The sequence below is a fragment of the Camelus ferus genome, chromosome 9 (genome assembly GCF_009834535.1).
Source record: "Camelus ferus isolate YT-003-E chromosome 9, BCGSAC_Cfer_1.0, whole genome shotgun sequence".
NCBI classification, from domain to species: domain Eukaryota; kingdom Metazoa; phylum Chordata; class Mammalia; order Artiodactyla; family Camelidae; genus Camelus; species Camelus ferus.
In genome coordinates, this window is record NC_045704.1 from 57,772,542 (window position 1) to 57,793,462 (window position 20,921).

General features: G+C 45.1%; 1 protein-coding gene and 1 long non-coding RNA gene across 2 annotated transcripts in view; one reads left to right on the plus strand and one right to left on the minus strand.

Annotated features, from left to right (window-relative positions):
* The first annotated feature begins 288 nt into the window (after nucleotides 1-288).
* Nucleotides 289-17,432, plus strand: REG4 (regenerating family member 4). The gene is made up of 6 exons (XM_006184294.2): nucleotides 289-351; nucleotides 3,261-3,435; nucleotides 8,309-8,403; nucleotides 10,895-11,032; nucleotides 12,831-12,936; nucleotides 16,626-17,432. The coding sequence occupies exons 2-6, from the start codon at nucleotides 3,369-3,371 to the stop codon at nucleotides 16,691-16,693; spliced, it is 474 nt and encodes a 157-aa protein (XP_006184356.1). The 5' UTR covers nucleotides 289-351; nucleotides 3,261-3,368; the 3' UTR covers nucleotides 16,694-17,432.
* LOC116665853 overlaps nucleotides 9,920-20,921 on the minus strand; it is a 35,705-nt gene continuing 24,703 nt past the window's right edge. Inside the window, exons 2-3 of the long non-coding RNA XR_004322592.1 lie at nucleotides 11,458-11,596; nucleotides 9,920-10,374 (exon numbers count right to left, since the gene is read on the minus strand). This is a non-coding gene — a long non-coding RNA (uncharacterized LOC116665853). The remainder of the gene's footprint in view (nucleotides 10,375-11,457; nucleotides 11,597-20,921) is intronic.

Sequence of the window (20,921 nt, forward strand, 5' to 3'; positions counted from 1 at the left end):
CCATTCCTCAATATGTGAACATTTCTTCCGTCACAAATTACAGGATATTGTTAACGCTCATAACATGGGTTGTAAAGAAAAGATTCTATTTGCAAATAGGGAGAGGTTCTTTTGGCTAATTAAAATACAGCTTAGATACGACCTCAATTTATCTCTCATACAGTTCACTTTGATGGTAGATAAGACTTTTTATGGGTGATAATTATTTGTAAACAACATTATTATGGTATGACTAAAACAAATATCATATAATTCCTGAGGCAAGAAGATATAAGGACTTCAGAAACTGCCTGAGATCTCTAAGGACACTGAAGAAGGCAGGGGGACTTCAGAGCCTTGAATGCCGACCAGGTAATCCTCCACGCAGTTGAGGGCAGAGGTCTTTCTTTGAACATCTCTTTTCCTTTGCCAGCTATTAACTGGGCTAGAGAAGACAAGTTATAGCTCAAATGATGTTAGTCATGCTTGGGTTGCTGTTTTGTTTCATGCGAATTACTTATTTTCTTTTTTCCCTTATAGAGAACGTTAGCTTTCGTGTCAAATAGTGTTGGGTTGAACGGTGGCTCTGTAATCTGGCAACTGTGAAACCGTAGGTTGTGCATTTAATCTCCATGAACTTGAGGGTCTCCGTGTGTAAAATAAGCTAACCATACCTGCAAAGCAGCCTAGTTCTGAGGATTCAATTAGATGACATGGGAGCATTCAATGAACGCCAGTTCTTTAAAATTCATTTATAGATTACAGTAATCCCCGCTCCTTTATCCTCAGTGACTCTCCGAAGTTTGTTGCTCTCAGCCAGTTGACGTCAGAAAATATTAAATGGAAAACTCCAAAAATTATGAAAAAAAAAACCCTCATAAGTTATAAATTGTGCAGTGCTCTGTTCTGAGTAGCATGGTGAAATCTAGGAGGATCCTGCTCCTTCCTACCCAGGAGGTAAATCATCCCCTCATCAGGTGCACCACGTCCCCACCCAACCCCTGCTAGTCTAGGGGAAAACATAATATAAGTATATGCAGGGTTCTGTACTATCTGCTTCAGGGCATCCACTGGGGGCTTGGACCTTTCGCACTGCAGATTAGAGGGGACTACAGTATTAAAAAAGATGTTTTACCTTCTCTTCCCTCAGACAGTTGGCTTGACAGAGAGGATTTTACTCTTTGTGTTTTAAGAGGGGTGCAGGACACTGAAAATATCTCTTTCACTTTTGGAAAGGAGGCTTCTCAGAGGAGTTAATTGCAGGGTTAACGCAGTAATTTAAAAAAAAAAAAAAGGAGAGGGGTCATCACAGCCCCACATGTTTCACCCTTTTGTTTCCCTCTTTATTAACAATGTGTCAAAGTGTCCTTATGGGCCTTAATATGGATCTAATCTTTAGATTTTCCAGGAGTTTCCACTTCAAATATTTTGTTCCATCATTTCCCTCAAACTATCTATTATTTGAGAGACAGAACATGTATCGGGATCACAATGCATGCTCAATTAAGAATTCAATGAATTACTCATCTTAATAGTTATTTGGGGAAAAATTTTGGACCCAATCTCATGCTTACACTGAAGTAATTGCCTGATGGATGAAAATAGAGGAGAAAACAGGTAGATATTTTAATCTTACGTGGATGGCAATGGCCAGTTTTTCAAATATAAATGCCAAAAGTTATGAAGGAGATGAGAATAGGACAGTTTTGGAAATTTTCAGTATAGCAAAAAAATATATTATAAGCAAGAGAAAACACAGACTGGGAAATACTCTGAGTAATATACCAGAGCAATAAATATACAAAGAAAGCCCTCCAAGTTTCTGAGAAAAAAGATAAACAATCAAACAGAAAACTGTACAAACCTGTGAATTTTTCAGCAAAAATTCTCAAAAGAAATGTAAAAAAAACTGATTTTATAAAAAGGCATTCAACTTCATTAGTATTTTTTAAATGAAATTTTTTCTTTAATATATCAAAATTAGCAAGAAAAAAAAGTGACAAGTCATGAAGGGTTGGGGAAAGGTGCGTTCCTGTGCACTAGCAGTGGAATGAACAGCCCAATAGGGGAGCATTATAGCCAAGAGTATCAATGTGACAACATGCATTTTCCATGAAGTTGCAACCCTGTATATGTGGATTCACTAAAAAGAATCAAAACTGAATAAAAGTTATGTGAGGGGAAGATGGTTCATTAAAATCAATCCATTTCTGAGAGACAAAACCAGGTTACAGAACTATATGACTCTTTTGTATAAAATTATGTACATACACACAGAGATGTGCATAGAAAAATGTCCATAAGCTCTTCACTAAATTGTTACTCTGGGAGATGGGATTTACTTCTTATTTTCTAGATTTTTAATTGACCTTTTAATAATTCATGTATCATTTGGTGATAGGAACAGATAACAAAGTTATTTTCTTTTTTTAAAAAAATACGGTATCACCTAGGTGTAAAGGAAAGAGAGTTGAACTTAAGTCAGGAAATCTCACTATAGCTGTGCGACAATGAGCAAATGACTTCATACCCATTGATCTCAGGTTTTCTTACCTGTAAAATGTGGGTATTGGACCATATACCCACTTAAAAAAAATGAAGTACAATCAGATACAATGTGTCGATTTCTGGTGTACAGCACAATGTCCCAGTCATGCATACGTACACATATATTCGTTTTCATCTTCTTTTTCATTAAAGGTTATTACAAGATATTGAATATAGTTCCCTGTGCTATACAGAAGAAATTTGTTTTTTATCTATTTTTAGATACAGTGGTTAACATTTGCAAATCTCAAACCCAAATTTATCCCTTCCCACTACATTTCCCCCAGTAGCCATAAGATTGTTTACTATGTTTGGGAGTCTGTTTATGTTTTGTAGATGAGTTCATTGCCCACTTTTAATTGTAACATTAAAAAATTCATTGTTGCGACTGACTCGCCTTGATTGACTTGGCTATAGAGAGCCCGTTACTACCTCATCTAAGGGAAAGCTTGCCTTGGACCCCCTCTGCTGGCTCTCCTGAGTATAGCAAGGGCAGACTCTCTCCACCGTAGACCAAATGCCTCCATTCAAACTTTAAACTATTCAGCCCAGGATCCTTAGCGCTCTGGCACTGGCTCAGAGGCTTTCCATAAGATAAATTTTCCTAATCTCTACACCCAGCTTGCAATTCCCTTTATTGCATAATCTGGCTATAGTCAGAAAAACATTTTTCCCCCATTGATGATTTGGCATCTGAGTTCCTGGATCTACCTCACTAGTGCCAATGTGTTCAGATTGCAGATCTAGGTGAATCCAGGAGCATCAAGGAAAAACTGACAAGGACTTTGAAGTCCTTGCAGTAAAAGTTCCTGAAGCACTTCTGTCTGTGCGGGAAGAGGAAGATGGCTTCGAAAGGGCTGTGGCTGCTTCTACTGCTGAACTGTGCAGCCAGCACTGAAGTCCTGGGTGGTGAGTATCAGTCACTCAGCTGGAACCAAGCCCACAGCCAAAGTGCATGCAACTCACATGACATAGCCATCCATTTGACCAAAAAAAAAAAAAAAAAGAAGAAGAAGAAGAAGAAGAAGAGGAAGAAGAAATTAGGCACTGCAGGAAATAGGTGTTAAAGACAAGACTGAAAGACAGTGTAATGTGGTTAAAAGTGCAAGGAAATCAGAACCAAATTCCAACCTCATATGGTTGTGAGCCATAGTTAACCATAATCAATCAAATGTAGACTATAATCACCATTTTGCAAGTTTATTGTGAAGGGTAGAGATATGGATTTAAAGCACCTGACTCCTAGCGGTCAACAAATGATAGCTACCATTAGAACTAGCCATTGTTCTGTGCACTGTTTTCCTATCTGAGCACAGTGGAGAATTCCAGTTTGCAAGCGACTCACTGCCCAGTTGGAGAGATGGCTCCTACCCACGTATAGGCCCAGCGCCAAGTGTGAAGTGACACGCCCACAAAGGGGGAAGCAGTACCCCGGAATCCACCAGTGGAGAGAGCAGAGGAAGCAAACTGTGTAAATGAGCTAAGGATAAGTGTCCTGGCTGCTTTCACGGTCCCCAGTGGCCCTGCTGGCATGGTAGGTGGTAGAGTGAGTACATAAACCTTGCCTGAACAGCACTTCTGCTGAGGAGAGGACCCTTAAGGAGGTCCAGGGTTGTATCTGACCCATCACTTTTCCCACTGCCAGCAGGAGGATAGACTGGAAGGAAATACAAAGAGAAGAGGGTTCTTCAGGCATCGTGTTGGTACCCGCAGCTGAAGTCTGTGGTCTAGCTACCAGTTCCTTCAACCATCTCTGTACTCTCAGGACCTGGGGAATCCGGCCACTTTCTCTGAATCCTGCTGGAGTGTGAAAGACTATGAGCGGCTGCCCTCAAGCTCCCCTCCCATGGGCACCTTCCATGGCCATTTCTGACCAACTGCCCAGGTAGTTAGTTCCCTGTTGTGTTTCTGGCTTCCCCGAGGGGGCCTGAAAGTTTCCGAAGCTATATCTTGGGGCGTGAGAAACCAGCCGCCCCGCTCTGGGATGTCACCAAACCTCTCTGGTTTCTCTGCCTGGGAGGAGGTAGAGCCAGGACACTCACCACTGGTCCTTCCGTTGTTCTCACAGGTCCCCCTCCCAGCTGTAGAAAGACTTTCCACTCACTCCTCCTATCTTGGGAGAATATCTCTTATGACACATCTTATGCATTCTAGGCACAAAGGCTTATGGGAAAAGTCTAATCTTGTCTGGAAGGCAGGTACAGGGAACTTAGAAATGAGTTTTCTGTTTCAGCAAGACCCGGTGGGTGGTCAAGATTATTACCCTCCTTGCCTCAACAGTGAATTGTTTGCCCTGGCCTGCAGCTGGGCTTCACCTAAAGCAATGCATGACATTGATTCAGGGCATAGGGAGACCAAAAAAATAGGATTCATGGATAATAAAAAACTTAACCCAATTTCAATTTTCAAAAAATATTATACTCACTATAATCATAACGTGGTTACTTTGATCACTACAGTTTATTCCGTGGCTACTATTTATTGAACAGTTACTCTTTACTGACTCTGTGTTAATCACAGTACATGCATTATCCCATTTAATCCTCCCAACAAGCTTGATTCCGTGTGTAAACAAGAAAACTGAAACTAAAAGAGGTTGAATAATGTTCCCCAGGCCACACCTCTAGTAAGTGGTGGAGTGGAAAGACTATTAGAAGTCCAGGCAGGATGCTGGGAGCCGAGTCCTCTCGACACTGGCGTGTAGGGATGAGGCGCTCTGGGACCACAGGAGGTAGGATCCAGGTCCTAGGGCTTATTGGGAACGTTTGCTCCTCTCCCAGGTGCCACCTCATTCCCCATCTGAGTGACCTCACTTGGTCACATCACCTCTCTGAGATTTTCTCATCTCTACAGTGAGGATCTATGTCCCAGTCAGTCAGGAAATTCTGGTAATTAAACAAGGCAATCTGACTGAACGTGCTTGACCCATTTGTTTGAAAACAAATAAATTGAGCCTAATGACGTACAATGACTGAGAGCTTCCACTTGGAGTCAGACCATCCGGGGTCAAATCCTGACTCTATCACTTATTTGCTGTGGGAGCCCAGACATGAGAACTCTTTGCCTTTGTTTTCTCAGCTGGAACAGGGGACAATGACAGTGTCTACTTCCCAGGGTCATAATGGGGATGAGCAGAATATATGTAAACTGCCTAGACCAATTCCTGGCACACAATAAATGCTCCATAAAAGGTGAGGTGGCGGAAGGCAGGGCAGCGGAGATGCGTTTCCAGGTGGAGCAGGGAGCATGCGTAGCTGTGCCCCTGCGGGGTGAGGGGCAGGGAGGGGAGGGGAGAGAGAGGGAGGTGAGGGAGGAGGAGGGGGAGGAGAGAATGGGGCAGAGAGATGGACGGACAGCCACAGACACAGAGAGACTCAATAAGGCACACAGCCCAACAGAAAGAGAAAATTAGGAAGAGACAGAGACACCATGGGGAGCAGAAAGGCAGTGAGAGAGAAATAGAGAAACACATGGACAGAGTCAGAAAGACACAGAGATGCACAGAGAGAGTTGAACAGGGAGACGCAGGCAGAGACGGAGAAAGATACTCAAAAAAAGACAGAGACACGGAGACAAGGGGGAGAGAGCGAGCACTGACTGGCCTCAAGTACTCTTGGGTTTTCTTGGCCCTGCCCACTCATCCTCCCGTGTGTCCCTGGGAGCTCGCTCTCATTACCTGGATTCAGCAAAAACAAAGACCCTGGTGCTGGAGAATCTGTCCTAACATGTTTGCCCACAGCATGCCAAGCAGAACCACTTCAGAGGTCACAGAAGAAATGAGAGAGAACTGAACTAGGAGCATGTGCTGTGATGCAAGGAGTCTTTATCCTTAGACTAAGTTCAGAGATTTGGGCTCTTGTCTCTCACCTCTTTTAGGATCTGCTTGGAAAGTGTGCTTCCAGATGTCCCTCAGCCTGTCCGTTACTAAAATTCAGTTCATTTCACTTAGAATGGTAATCACTCGTCAGCCTCTTCCTTAAGAAGATCAGTTTTTAAGAGTGAAGGGTCTCCTTTCCTTTTTTTTTCCTCCTGATAAAATAACCCAGGCATCCCCACCCTCTCATGATTTCTGATGCTAAATTTCCAATGTCTTGTTTTTCTGTATTTATAAAATCCAAGGTTGAGAGGGTTGGTGGCAGAAACACAGATTTGTAAGTCACAGGACTAATCTGAAAAGCAGCTTTCCCACCTCACTGTGTGGCCTTGGGCAGGTGACCCTCTTAGCCAACTTCCTCACCTCCCTAAATATGCAGTGTGAATAAACCGCTTCGCATAGTGCCAGGCAGCAAGGAAGCACTTTATACACGGAAGCTGGAGAGAGCGGTGGCAGAAGGAGCAATCATGGCAGAGGGGTGTTCCTTTTACGTAACATCAAATGATGTTTGTGTCCCTAAAGGTAGTCGAAGGTGAAGCATTTAAGTTGTGAGTTTCAATGCTGCTTTCCCCGGAAATCTTTTCTGCTGTGCCTCAGCTGGGTGACCCATTGTCAACCAGCCACAGGTACAAGGTGTAGCAGAAGCAAAGGATCTCTGTCCACAATAGCATCGTGTTCCACGATGGAGCCAGGGCAGCTGCACAGGAAGATGCTTCCAGATGGGGCTGTAAGACCAGACTGTGAGCTCCCTTAAGCACCCAAATGAGCGGAAAGCTTAGTGGAAAGAAGCAGGAAGCCCCTGGAGACTTATAGACAAGAAATGAAACAGAACCGAAGAGTGGGGCAAACAAGGGAATATAGTGTCTTCTGAGTGGGGAAAGAGGAGATGCTATGTGTCAACAACAGTTTGTGGACATTTACGGGGGGGAAGACCCCTGCCCCCCATCTGCAGCATCCGTGGAGTGCCACACTATCACAAAGTCCAGACTCGCTAGCTCGGCATTGCCTTCCTCATCGGGGCCGTCTGCATTTCCAGCCGTCTCCCCCTCTTCATAAACCTCAGTTCCAGTGACTGGCCCATCCACTCATCCACCAGCTGGAAGAGCTTTTGCCTCTCTGAGTCACGATTTCCTTGGGTTCTAGCCCCTGACTCTCTCCTCTTTTCTACGGTTCTTGCCTGACAGACGCCCTCCACTGGAGGCAAATTTAAGTGCTTGCTCTTTCTCTGCACATCTTGCTCATTCTAACCACAGTCCATCTGCTCACCCACCCCCTTTGCCTAAAACGCCCCCCTCTCTTTGCTACTGGCTTTCATTCCCCCGCCATTCTCAAGTTGCAGCCAAGTTGCCATCTAACCTGTCCTGTATCTTCCTAGCCAAAAAAGGTCTAAAATTACCCATTTATGCCCCACATCCACTCTTGCGATGCCTCAAATTATAGCTGTTTGATCTTGCTACCAGTTGCTGAGTTATGTCTTTTCCAATCCCGCAGCTGGGGAAATCACTGCAAGATGATTTGGGAACCCACTGAGTCCACTATGAAATAGTCCTGAGCTAAAACGCTACTGATCACCTGAACCCCACAAGCCCCTGCTCTGACTGGAAGACTCCAGTGGTGCTTGGGGTCTCCTGGGATTAGCGTCAGTTCAGAGCTAGTGCCCAGCAATCCTCAAAGAGCTGATTATTTCCTTTTCCCCAAGGCACAGTTACTCTGGTAAAAGGCCATAGTTCCCTTTGGAGAAGGCTGGGAGAAAGAATGGCCAAAGTTTTGGCGGCCTAGAAGGATCCTTCTTCGAGGGCACACAGCCTCCCTGCCAACCAAGGGCTTCCAGGTCTGGAAACCGGCTCAAGTGTGGGAACTGACGGTTTCTGCCATCATCACTTGTAACCACCTTGTGTTTGTGTGCAGAGATCGTGAGGCCCAGCTGTGCTCCTGGATGGTTTCACCACAGGTCCAATTGCTACGGATACTTCCAGAAGCTGAGGACCTGGTCTGACGCTGAGGTAAGAGACATGGCCTGTGCTTGGGGAGGGTTCTCTAAAGCCAGGGGCCACCCAGAGCTCCAGCTCCCATTTGACTCAGAATCCAGGGTCCTTCCTTGGGATTCTGAGACATCACCTGGCCGGTGAAATGGAGAGAAGAGGGCCAGGAACCCAACTGAGTAAATTCTGTAAGCATGGATGGCACCTGTGCTGTGTACCCAGACCCCAGATGGGCTGCCAAGACAGGAGAATGAGCAAGAAACAGCCCCACCCCCGAGAAGTTCACTGTCCTTGAGAAAGACAGATGCATGAATCCAAAGAGGCCAAGATGAGGAACTTACGGAAAGAATAATTAAACGGGGGAGGGTGTAGCTCAGTGGTAGAGTGCATGCCTAGCATGCATGAGGTCCTCGGTTCAATCCCCAGCACCTCCATTAAAAAAATTTAAAAATTAAATAAATAAACCTAATTACCTTCCCCCACAAAAAAGAAGGAGAAGAAGAAGAATTTAATTGCTATATAAGATTTACCATCAAGAGAGAAGCGTGTAGACAGGCCTGGAGCACAGGCCTCAGAGCCACCTGACGGAAGGTGAAGCTTTAAGCCAAGCCCATGGAAGGCCTTATGGTCTGCAGAGCCCAACAAACACATTGGTTTTATTTCACTGAGGCTTTTCTGAGAGGTCCCCAAATAGCCACTCAGAACAAGTGACCTCAGAGGAGTGTGGGGAGGCAGTGCTGCTGTCTCTCTGCATCGCGGTTGTTTAACTGAAGTGACTGACAGGGGGTGGGGCACCTGGGGAAATGTGGAGTAACCTGGGCCCGGAACGGCCTCAGCATCCCTGTAATGAACAGCTCAGCAACGAGGGTGCACCTCCCACGTGATAGCTACTAAGGAGACCGAAGTCCTTCTTTTCTGGACTTAAAAAGTGCATAAGTGATGCAAGATTGTGACATTTCAACAGAAAATGGCAACACCATCGGAACCTAAGTGACTTTCCCAAGATGACACCGAGAGGAGCCAGCAGAGCAAGCCCAGGGAAGCTGACCCTAAGGCAACGCTTTCCTGATGTGAATGATAGTTTTTAGAAAAAAAAAAGTTCGTGGGGAGCAATGGGCTTCTCCTTAGTTCTTGGGAAGTAACTTGGAGAAATTCTGGATGGATGTTTATATGGCCTGTCCCTGGAGCACCCAACATTAATTCTGCCAAACAAAGAGGAAGTTACCTGGGGGAATTTGGAATAATATAGATTGAGTTTAAATCACAATCACGGTCTGCTGTGCATTAGTTTCAGCTATACCTCGCTTTGCTGGTTCTCTGCAGAAAAATGGGGATAAAACACTTTTATCCTATGGGGGTGGTTGGGAGGATTCATTAAAAGAACTTGCAAAAAGCCTGTAGCACACAGTGGATGCTCATTTCAGGTTTTCAAGGCAAAAATGGTCCACAGGCTTGATACCAAGCCTTAGCACTGAACCGGAGCGCAGAGAAGGTGCCAGGAGGGACCGGACAAACCGACACCATGGCCATTGCACTTCTGGACTCCTAGGCGGTATTGACGGCCAGTCCTAGTTCACAAGACTCCTTGGCTCACAAGCTGATCGAGGGCACAGCGAAAATGTTTGTAGACCCCATCTTGGGCTGAAGAGACAGAGCTCCGAGTTCTAGCCGTGTGACCTTACCGGGAAAATATCACTTCACCATTCCAAGCCTGTTTCTCTCTTCTGTCCCAGGAATCTTTTGTGACTGGTACACTCACTAACCCTTGACTGGTAATCTGGTTTCCATGCCTCACAAATCTGAAGTCAAATGAAATTACGGGCATAAAAGCATTTTGGTATCGTAAAGTGGTTGGCAAGTATGAGAACTAACGTCATTAAACAGTAATTACCTCTGATCCTGAGCAATCCTAAAGGCAAGCTCTGGAGCGGCAACCACGGCCAAAACCGTGTTTTCATTCAATTAATGGAAGCTTTATCATGTAGGCAGACCCTGTAACACAACCCCAAAAGCACATGAAATAAAGTACATGTGTCTGTCTATCTCTGCAGAATGTGTGTCTGTAAAATGATTTATTTAATTGAGACTGGCACACTTTACAATCAGTGGGTTCTTAGATGTGTTGAATGCAATATTATAATACATCATTATAACCGTTCTATCCTTGCAACAATTCCCTTGTGTAGCAGTAACTGCTTCCTCCTTTTTACAGATAAGGACAGCCTTAGAGAGGTGAAGTGACTTGTCAAGGTCACATACACTAGCGAGAGGCAAGACTAGGATCCCAGCCGCTGGCACTGACCCTGAAGCTCGTGCCCTTGCCCTGAGCTGCCTCTTCCTCTGAGGCTTGACACCTGTGACAGTTGTGTTTTCTCCCACAGTGACAGGAAGTCTTCTGCGGGGCTTAGATCCCAAGAGGAGGTGGGGGCTGGCTGAGTCGTGCTGCTTGGTGCTCTGGGGTTCTGAGGTAGGGGCTGTGCTTCTAAACCTCACGTCTTCTCCTGGCCCACAGCTCGAGTGTCAGTTGCATGGAAACAGATCCCATCTGGCCTCTATCCTGAATTTTAAGGAAGCCCACACCATAGCAAAGTACATACTTGGCTATCAAAGAGGCAAGCCCGTGTGGATTGGCCTGCATGACCCGCAGAAGGTAACCTCGGGAATGGCCCACAGATGGCCCTTGGGGAGGGGAGATAGATAGTCCCTCTCTGGCAAATGGTCCCCTGGCCCCTGACAAGGGGCACACACAACAGGCCTTCTTCTGTTTCATGCCTCCAATTGATAGAGGCCACAGCTTCAAAGTTAGGGAGGGAACAGTTTCCTCTACTTATAGACCTCCTATTTAATTAAAGTCCTCCCAACTCTTAGAAAACAAAATTACCAGCTTTTCAGAGCCTTCCAAAGAGAAAGTTGGTGTAAGTATATATAGGTGTATACATGTAAACACACACACGTACGCACAGACCTGTTATATGACACAGCTTAACTAAATCCCCATCATATCTTGAGTTAAAGTTGGAAATCTTTAGCTATGCTTTTTGCTAGATGCTATCATGTTTTTAAAGTTATCCTTACCTTTCTTCACTGGACCCTCATTTTGCTATCCATCAATATCTTATTGTGAGGAACAGCATGTGAGGTCTTCAGGTGAGTCGCTGAGGTCTCTTCGTGGGATCTTCAGTTTAATGATTCTTTGTGGGGCTTCTGTATTAACCTAAAAACACAAGGAAAACAAGGAGAAAAGCCCCAGACTTTCTGTTTCTTGATAAACGTTATCACAGATGTTACAAATATTTTTTACAATTAATTTTACATTTTTATGTACTCATACTGCTAGCAATCAGAACTTACATTCAGAGACAGGATAAATATCTACATCTTTTTCTACCAGATTTTTTTTTGTAATTTAATTCTTTTACATTCATGATTGAGGAAAGTTAGTGGCTCATAAGGTTCTAAAAATGTTGCAATGTCTCTAGCTATCAAAGAAATGCAAATTCAAATAACAATATAATTTGACTTATCAGATTATTAGACTTTTGCTTTGTCTTAATGAATACTATTGTTAAGGACATGGAGAAATTTCCCAGTAAATGAGGGTGTAAATTCCTACAGCTGAACTGTTTTTGGAAAGCAGTTTGGCAATGCATAGGAATAGCCTCAAAATATTCATGCCCTTTTACCATTAATTCTAGTCCTGGGATTCTATCTTTAGAAAACAGTTTTAAGTACAGAAACAGCTTTATGAACACAGTTGTTCATAGCAGTATTCTTTGTAATAATTGCACATTGGAAACAACATAAACATCAATCAAGAGGAGAATTAATAAGGTAAATTATGGTACAGTCTTACCACTGAAAAGATGTTTGGAAAGCAAGATACAAAGCTGAATATATATTTCAAAGGTCACCACATTTTTCAGTAGATAAAAAATATTGTGATAGATAAAAATAATTACACCAAAAGTAACTATACTAAATTATTAGTAAGGTTTTCCTCTTAGAGGTTAAAAAGAATGACTTTCTTTTTTTCCCTTCTTTACACATTTCCATGCTTTCCTAATTCTTACAATGAAAACTGTATTTTTTTAATGACGTATAGTCAGTTTACAATGTCGTGTTAGTCTCTGGTGTACAGCACAGTGGTTCAGTTATACACACACGTATGTATTCCTTTTCATATTCTTTCTCATTACAGGCTATTATAAGATATTGAATACAGTTCCCTGTGCTATACGGCTTATCTGTTTTATGTATAGTACTTTATGTCTGCAAATTCCAAACTCCCAATTTATCCCTTCCCACCCCTTTTCCACCCTAGTAACCGTAAGTTTATTTTCTATGTTAGAGTCAAGAACTGTGTTTTAAAGGGGCCTGAGGGGACACCTCGGCTGCGAGCAGGTGCGCAGACTGATCTGTACACGACTCCCATCTCCTGTCTCTTGCAGACGCAGCAGTGGCAGTGGATGGACGGGGCCATGTATGCTTACAGAACCTGGTCTGGCAAGTCAGTGGGCAGGAATGAGTCCTGTGCTGAGATGAACGCCAAGAACAGTAAGTCTTCCTGCCTCTCTTTCCAAATCGCAGCTCCTTCCCGCTACCCACTAGGAGTCAAAAAGGACACTCATTTCTCTTTGCCCTGTTTCACACCAGCAACTTTTTTCCCACAGGACAATGGCCTCGTCACAGACATTATTTACCAACCTTCAGTCATCTGTGACCATTTTACAGTATTTGCCATATCAGGGTACCAGCTGTTTAGTTACTTACCTAGTATTTTCTTTCAATCCATTCACTTTTTTCTTAAGTACGTTTATTTCCAAATTCTAGTATATATCATGAGGGAGAACTATGTCACATTTGGGGAAACCCAGACTACAGGGAGCAAAAATGTGTGACTCCCTTCTGGCTTCTTGAGGGTGAAGGTCCTTCATAGGCCCTGGAGACACTGGCTTGGCCTGGGTGCTTCCCGCTGGTTTGTTTCCCTGCGTTTCATCTCCAGAACGCAGAGCCCAGAAGCACACCTGCAGGCTGCACACAATCCCTGCAGCCTCCCCGTTTCTCTCGCCTGCTTCCATTTTTCACTTTTTATCTAGTAAGTTACCGTCTTGTGGCCTTGGTATTGATGACGTTTGGGGGTGGGTAATTCTTTGTTGTGGGGGCCGTGCTGCACACTGTACGCTTAGCTGCCAGGAGCATCCCTGCCGCCAACACACACACACAGGTTGTTCCATCCAAAAATGTCCTCAGACTTTGCTAAATGTCCCCTAGGGGCAAAATCACTCCTATTTGAGAACCACAGCTAATAAGTGATTTGAAAAGAAAACAGAATGTCAAAGATGAAAAGGATACTTGATGCCGAAGAGGACAACCCACTGGATTTTAAGAGCAATTGTGTTACCAGGACTCCCCTCCTAGCCATGGAGCGAGCCTGGCACAGGGTCTGACTGAGGACTCAGGTTCTGGGGCTCAGGTGGAAAGGGTTTCCTATTGTCTGAGGAACAAAGCACCAAAAAGAGAGAGAGGAAAACTCCCTAACAGCACAGGGTGAGTGATGGACATGAGGAGACAGACTCTGAGGCAAGATCTAGGAAAACCCTCAGGGACAGGAGGGTCTTACCACAGACGGACGAAGACTGTTCACAGTCTCGCAGACATGACAGCCGCTGCTGTTAAAGGAGTAAGTCACCTCAGGTGGAAGGAACACACCAACACCAATTGGTAGAAGCTACCAAAAGGTGGATTTCTATCCAAACTAAGGAAAAATATTTTTGAACAATCAGCACTGTCCAAAAACATGACGGGCTACCCCAGGAAGTAGTGAGAGACCCATCGCTAGAGTTAACCAAGCAAAAGTGGGCGTGGTGGTTGTTACTGTACTTGCAGCATTGAAAGTGTTAAAAGACAGGCTCAACGGCACATGAGGGTCAACTGGGGAACACTTTAGAAGAATGAGTTCTGGGGATCACTTCAGACCTACGCCAGCAGGATCTGTAGGGCTGGATGCTGGACCAGACTTCGGGGAAGCGGTGGACCAGAGGCTTCCCGATGTCCCTCCCGTGGAGTCTAAGATTTCAGTTGGGCAAGGTTTTCAAACAAAAATCTTTCCCCCTTGGTCCGTGTTCACATCAGCAGAATCCCCGACAAGGAAGGTGCCTGTGTGGGACCAGAAACCAGACGTCCTCCTGAGAATGCCAGGCCTTTGGGCTCTTCCTTTCCCGTTCACTCAGTCCAGCCCTTGGTTCTCAGAACACAGGCTCTCAAGGCAGAAAAGCACACAGAAAGAAGCAAGGATCAGAACCTGGTGAAGGTAGAATTTAAAAGGACACTCCCCTCAGCCCTGCAATGTCACTTTATATTTGTGTAACAGATTTAGCTCCCCAAATCCAGCGGCTGATTTTTTTAAAGACTCACAAGTTATCATATTAGTGTCCCTGTGCGCGTGCACGTCTGTGACTGGACGTGTTCTTGTTTTATATCCACTTAGACCCTGAAAGGACATGTTCTTCTGTTCCTCTTTCTCTCTCGCTTTCTGACTCCCCACTGTAACTCTTCTGTGACTCTCTGGAAAACTATTTCACAGCACTTCCTGCTTGTCTACTGGTTCACTTTGAGACATGGAATAATGATCACCAGGGTTCTACAATTTTAAAATAAATTTCAAGTTCAGAATAGTTTAGGCCAAGGCCATGGGCTTTGCATTCTGAATGCCCGGGGTCGGATTCCAGCTGCTTCTCTTAGCTGTGTGACCTTGACCAGATTCCTTGCTTCTCTGTGCCTCAGATGCCACTCTATAAAGGGGAAAAAAGAGTAACACTGATCATCTGACGAAGTGTGAAGTGCTTATCGCGGTGCAGGCTTGGCTCACGGCTCTCCTGGCCCGGATGGGAGGAGGGTCTGGTCTCTCACACACAGCCCTCCCTGCACTTGCCCCTCTGGTGTTAGGAATGGAGGAGGGGGTGGACACCGACTCCCTCCCTATCTTAGTGCTCAGGCGTGAGCTTGCCATGATCTCCCTGGTTGTTTAAACCTCGTGCCATATTCTCTCTGCCCAACCCCGTAACCATGCCCAGACAGCTTGTAGTCTCCATCTCATTTACACTCCATGGCCCCAGCTCTGGGCCCCATGGCTGCGGGAGTGGGCAGGACCCATCCTCCCTACCTCTTGAGAACTAGGAATGGGAGAGGGCGAGCGCGCCTCTCCCCGCTTTGCTGGGCTGCGCCGCCAGGCCCTCTCTCCCAGGGCTCTCCTCCCGTTGACCCAAGACACACTGGTACTGGTGCCAGGGACAGATCTGCAACTCAGAGCCAGGCAGACATCCAAGTGGGGGCAACTCGTCACCCTACGGCAGACGCCCTGGAATGACAAGTGATTCTGCGGAACTCGGCTGCTGGAAGGCGATAATTGGACTTCTCAAAAATACTTCATTCTTTCCAAAGACCACCTCTTCCCTCCTCTCAGTCCTTCTTTGTACAAGTGGCTTTTTTGGGGACGTGGCTGGCTTCAGCCACTTTCAATTCTTTGAACTTCAGACTGGAGCCTCATGGGGCCTCAGTTGTGGACATTTGGAAAAATCACTCTCTGTTCCTTACAGCATCCTGTTTCCAACACAAGAGAATCCCTCGTTTTCAGTGAATGTATGTCAAGCCCTGCTTTCCCCCAGAAAAGTTCTGCTATGGAGCTCCTGAAGTTGCCTGTGACCTTTAAGTTATTTTTCTTTCTGTTAGCAAAGTGAGTGCTTGTATTAGTCAGCGTTCTCCAGAGAAACAGAAGTAACAGAATGGGGAGAGAGAGAGAGAGAGATGGATTTGTTTTAAGGAATTGGTTCATGCAGTTGTCAGGGCTGGCAAATCTGAGACCCACAGGGCAGGTCAGCAGGCTGGGCGTTCCTGCAAGAGTTGATGTTGCAGTCTTGAGTCTGAAGGTAGAATTCCTTCCTCTTCCAGGAAACTCAGTCTCTTAAGGCCTTCACTGATTACCACATTTTGGAAGGTAACCTGCTTTACTCAAAGTCTGCTGATTTGAATGCCAGTCACATCCAAAACCAACAAACAAATAAAACAACAACAACATGTAGACTTGTGTTTGACCAAACAACTGGGTACCATATCCTAGCCAAGTTAACACATAAGATTAACCATCACGGTACCTTTCCCGATGGTTCCAAGCAAAACATCCAGATAACACTGGTGAGCTCAACACTGAACCGGAAAGATTTAAATGAATGTTTCTTTTCTTACAGAGTTTTTGACTTGGAACAGTGAAGAATGCAGCAAGCGCCATCACTTCCTGTGCAAGTACCAACCGTAGAGCCAGAATCAGGATCCTGCCAGCCTTGCACAAGCCCCTTCCCTCTCCCTCCTCTGCCACGCGGGCTGCATGTGATCACTGCCTCAGAGAGTAAACACAGCAGCTACGGCTGATAAGACTGTTATTGTGCTGACGTTTTCAGGCTCAGAGGCAGGGGCCGCAACATTAGAATGGCAGTGTCTTCCTAACTCTAAATATTCACCCCACCATCCCTTTCCACTGTCCTCTTCTTTCCCCGTCCCCACCTCCAGCTGGCTTAAGCAGACTAGGAGGACGCATCCCCCACTGATGAAAAAGCCAGGTCTTTGGCCATCAGGGATAAAGGTTTGAAAGACAAGAGGAAGAGACCCAGGAATGAGCTTCTAGCCCTCTTCAGCTCCTGCATCCCTCTGCCCCCTCTCTACTGCCCGCCTCCTCCTCAGCCACCTGCTCAGTTTTCCATTTACCATTGGGGAACATCTACCATAGAGTCTCTGCCAGGCTGATGTGGACCATAAATCCCAGGGCCATTCTTTTAATAAAGATTTGTATGCCGAGAAGATTGCTCTGTCCAATTCAGCGGTGATGAGAGTGAAAAGGTGAAACAAGACTCAGGAAACACACCCAGTGTTTCTTCATCTCTGTCCTCCCGGTTTCTCTGCCTCCCACCTCTTCAGAACAGCTGTGCCCCACCCCCGCAGCAGCCCTGGTTGGAGAGAAGAGAGATGGAGGTGACATGCTCGGGCAGCCTCTAAGCAGGGGTGAGCAGGGTGGGAAGGCCCTTTCATTGTCAGCACCGCAGCTGATGAAGGGGGATGCCAGTCACAGCAGGTGCGGTGGAGCACACTGGCCTTGGCTGCTCTTCTCTCTCCAGCCGCTAACAACCCCGGTGGCCTTGCTCCAGTCTCTTGGCCTTGTGAGGTTGGAGATTCCTTATGAGGTGGTGGCTCCAATACCGAGGAGGTCATTTTTTCTCCCAGAGATTCATGGCTCCCTAGGTCAGGAATCTACTTGAAAATGTAAGAGGAAATAAGACAGACTCGACAATTAGAGAAAATGTGGCTTTAGTGTGATCACATTCCCATTTGTTAGAGGGAACACCACCAGAGAGGAGAGGACAGTGGCTCGGCCCTGCAGTCCAGGCTCTGCCAAGGACCACTGGCTTCACCCACAGCACATTGCCGACCAGTAAACACAGTCTTTCACCCCAACCTGAGGATGCCCTCTGATCACCTAAGCAGGCTAAGACCAGGTACCAGATGCTGGCTAAAAGGAGAGAGGGGAAGTGAAACAGAGTTCTACCCTCTACCCTCTTCTCCTCCCCTTCCTTCTTCTTCCTTCCTCTCATCAAAACCCTGTCGCTGTTTTGGTTGTCAAAGACAAAAACATCAGACATAACGTATTGCTCCTCCCAAGCATTAAAAACCTTGCTAACCCAAAGGATAAATCTTTTAATAGTGAGAGTTCAGACAAGAGGATGAGCAGATGGAGAAGAGTCATTCTTACCAATCGTTTAGTTAGCATCAGAAAAATCCACCACCAACTCCCAAGGAAGAATCAAACAAAGTATCAGATTCCATGATGGAGATGGCAAATAAACCAGGAGTGCCAGACTCATAGGAGCCATATAAGAGCCTTATTAGACTAAGTGCCAGATTCTGTGCTATTACCTGCAAGAACTAAAAGAAGGTAAAGGAAACGTGGATGAGAATATCCCCAAAAGGTAGAGGTGCTCAGTTTTTTCTGTGGCATAGATGAGAGATAAGAGATGCCGTGGCCCACCTCCCTCCCTTACTTTATCTGTACTCTCCAGAGAAAAAAAATACCTCACGATAGCAAAGAAGTAGAGATGGGCAAAACAAAAATCCAAAAAGTAACAAACAGCAGATATATCAACACAAAAGAAAGTGAAACCTGTCATTCTGTTACTATATGAAAAATATATTTAGAAGGAACGGCAATTGAAAAGCTCCACCAGCTTAGAGCAATCCAGGTGATGTGACAGTAACTAAGCCCCCTGCCTGCAATGGCTGAGATACCAACAATCTGCACACACACGTGCATAGTGCAAGCTTCAAAGCCTTCCCAGACATGGACCAGCAGTCACATGTCTTATTATGAGGCTGGGATGGTCCTTGGTCAACTCCCGGACTGTGCTGATTGTCATTTATGCATATGGAATTTTAGTAATCCTTAATAATTCACTGAAGAGGTATAGCGTCCTACAAAATTGTATTGAATGTGTGCTATGCGCTAAGAACTTATTTCAGGAGCTGGGAATCCATCAGTGAACAAAGCAGGTGAAATTCCTTGCCATTTCGAACATACATTTCAGCAGGGATGAGGAGCGGAGGTAGGAAGACAATTAACTAAATAAGTAAATAATGTAGTATGAGAAAGTGACAGGTACTATGGTGAAAATAAAAATGCAAGAAGAGGTTTAGGAAGCAGGTATGGGAGGGGGTATGTGTGGAATAGTCTGTGTGCGTTTGGTCACAACTGACATTGGCCTAAACTGTCTCAAGCAAACAAAGAGTTTATTGGTGTATGTTAATCCATAGTCCATAAGTAGATGGGGCTTCAGGCATAACTTGATCAAGGGCTCAACAATGTCACCAAGATAGGGTTCTCTCTCTCTGCAATTTTTTGACCTTTTCTGGGAATTAAGTCATTATCAAACCCCATCTAGTTGCAAGATGGCTGCAGCAGCTCCAGCTCTCACCTTATCAGGAAAGAAATCCACAGCCCTCAAACAGAAGCCTCCAAATTAATCCTCATCAGCCGAGAATCTCCTGACATGAGTTATGTTCTCATTCTTCAGTCAATCACCATGGCCAGGAGGATACAAAGTGATCATTAGTTTAGCTAAGTTATGTCACATGTAACTCCTCTAGAGCCCAGGGGCTTAGTCAGCTTCACCTAAAGGACAGCCACACTGCTAGCAGATATGGTACCTTTGTAGGAATTTTAAAAAGGATGATACCCCTCTGGGAAGTCACAGCCCCAGGGACCCACAGGACCAAAGCAGGCTGGATACTTAACCCCTACTTACCCCTTAGTCATGCACTTTTGTGCAGTGCACAAACTACACAGCTCTCCTCTGGGGCCCTGCTGACACCTGCGGCTGAGAGTGGGGCAAGGTGGTTCTCCACCTGGGGGCTAAGGGCCTTCCTTTGGGAAACTGTCCTAAGGCTCCACTGCAGGATTTCAGAATTAGGTGTCTGACCTGAGACTGGAGAAGCGTCTGATGTAAGAAAGAGAAAAACCAGGTAGATGTTGTTGCCTGGGGTGTGCTCACTTATATGAGACTCCGGCCAGACTGTGGCAGTTTATTATGGTGGGGAGAGCAAAGGGTTTGGAATTAAGCCACTCTGGGTCTGGCTGACTGCCTCAAACTGGCTATACGAGAAGGAGCCTAGAGCCTCTGAGCCTTCGTTTTCTTTCTGAGGGATCTGAGGATTAAATCAGCTAAAATATGTAAAGAGTTTGGGATGGAGCCTGGTATAGGGACTTAACAAATATAGTTGTCCTCTACGAAAGTCACATGAGCCGTCGTAATTAGCTGCTTGACTATGGTGACACAAACTGACATCCACTGCTGGAGCATGGGAGGACAGCAGCATAGGAGAAACACTGGATTCCAGAAAAGTCCATGTGTGTGTCTGCCTGGCTTGTGCATGACCACATAGGAGGCGACACAGATAGGCTTCAGTATCCATGGGTTCCCCATCTGTGGATTCAACCAACCACGGATTTAAAATACTCAAAAAAAAAAAAAAAAAAAAAGGCCAGAAAGTTGCAAAACACAAAATTTGAATTTGCCAGGCAGCAGCAACTGTTTACATAGCATTTACATTGTACTTACAATTATTTACATATGATTTGCATTATATTAAGTATTATAAGTAATCTAGAGATGGTTTAAAGTATACAGGAAGGTGTGCATGGGTTATATGCAAATACTGCACCATTTTATATAAGGGACTTGAGCATCTACAGATTTTGGTATCTGTGGGGATCCTGGAACCAATCCCCATGGACACTGAGGGATGACGATACAGACACAGGATAGTGAAGGAAGTGCATACCAATCATTAATTTAAAAACACGAAACATATTTCCAACAGACTTATGAAGTCTCTGTAGTGACTGCATGAATAAAGGCAGAGGAGAGTAATCTGAGGGCATAAAGATTAAGCCAAAAGCCATTCATTTTAAGATTAAATGTAGGTAAAAATCTTTGTGATCT

Excerpts from the sequence above, each read along its gene's own strand:
- REG4 (XM_006184294.2), top strand. The coding sequence starts at position 3,369 with ATGGCTTCGAAAGGGCTGTGGCTGCTTCTACTGCTGAACTGTGCAGCC. Across the intron at positions 3,436-8,308 it reads CAGCACTGAAGTCCTGGGTG|AGATCGTGAGGCCCAGCTGT; the intron begins GTGAGTATCAGT and ends GTTTGTGTGCAG. Across the intron at positions 11,033-12,830 it reads GCCTGCATGACCCGCAGAAG|ACGCAGCAGTGGCAGTGGAT; the intron begins GTAACCTCGGGA and ends TGTCTCTTGCAG.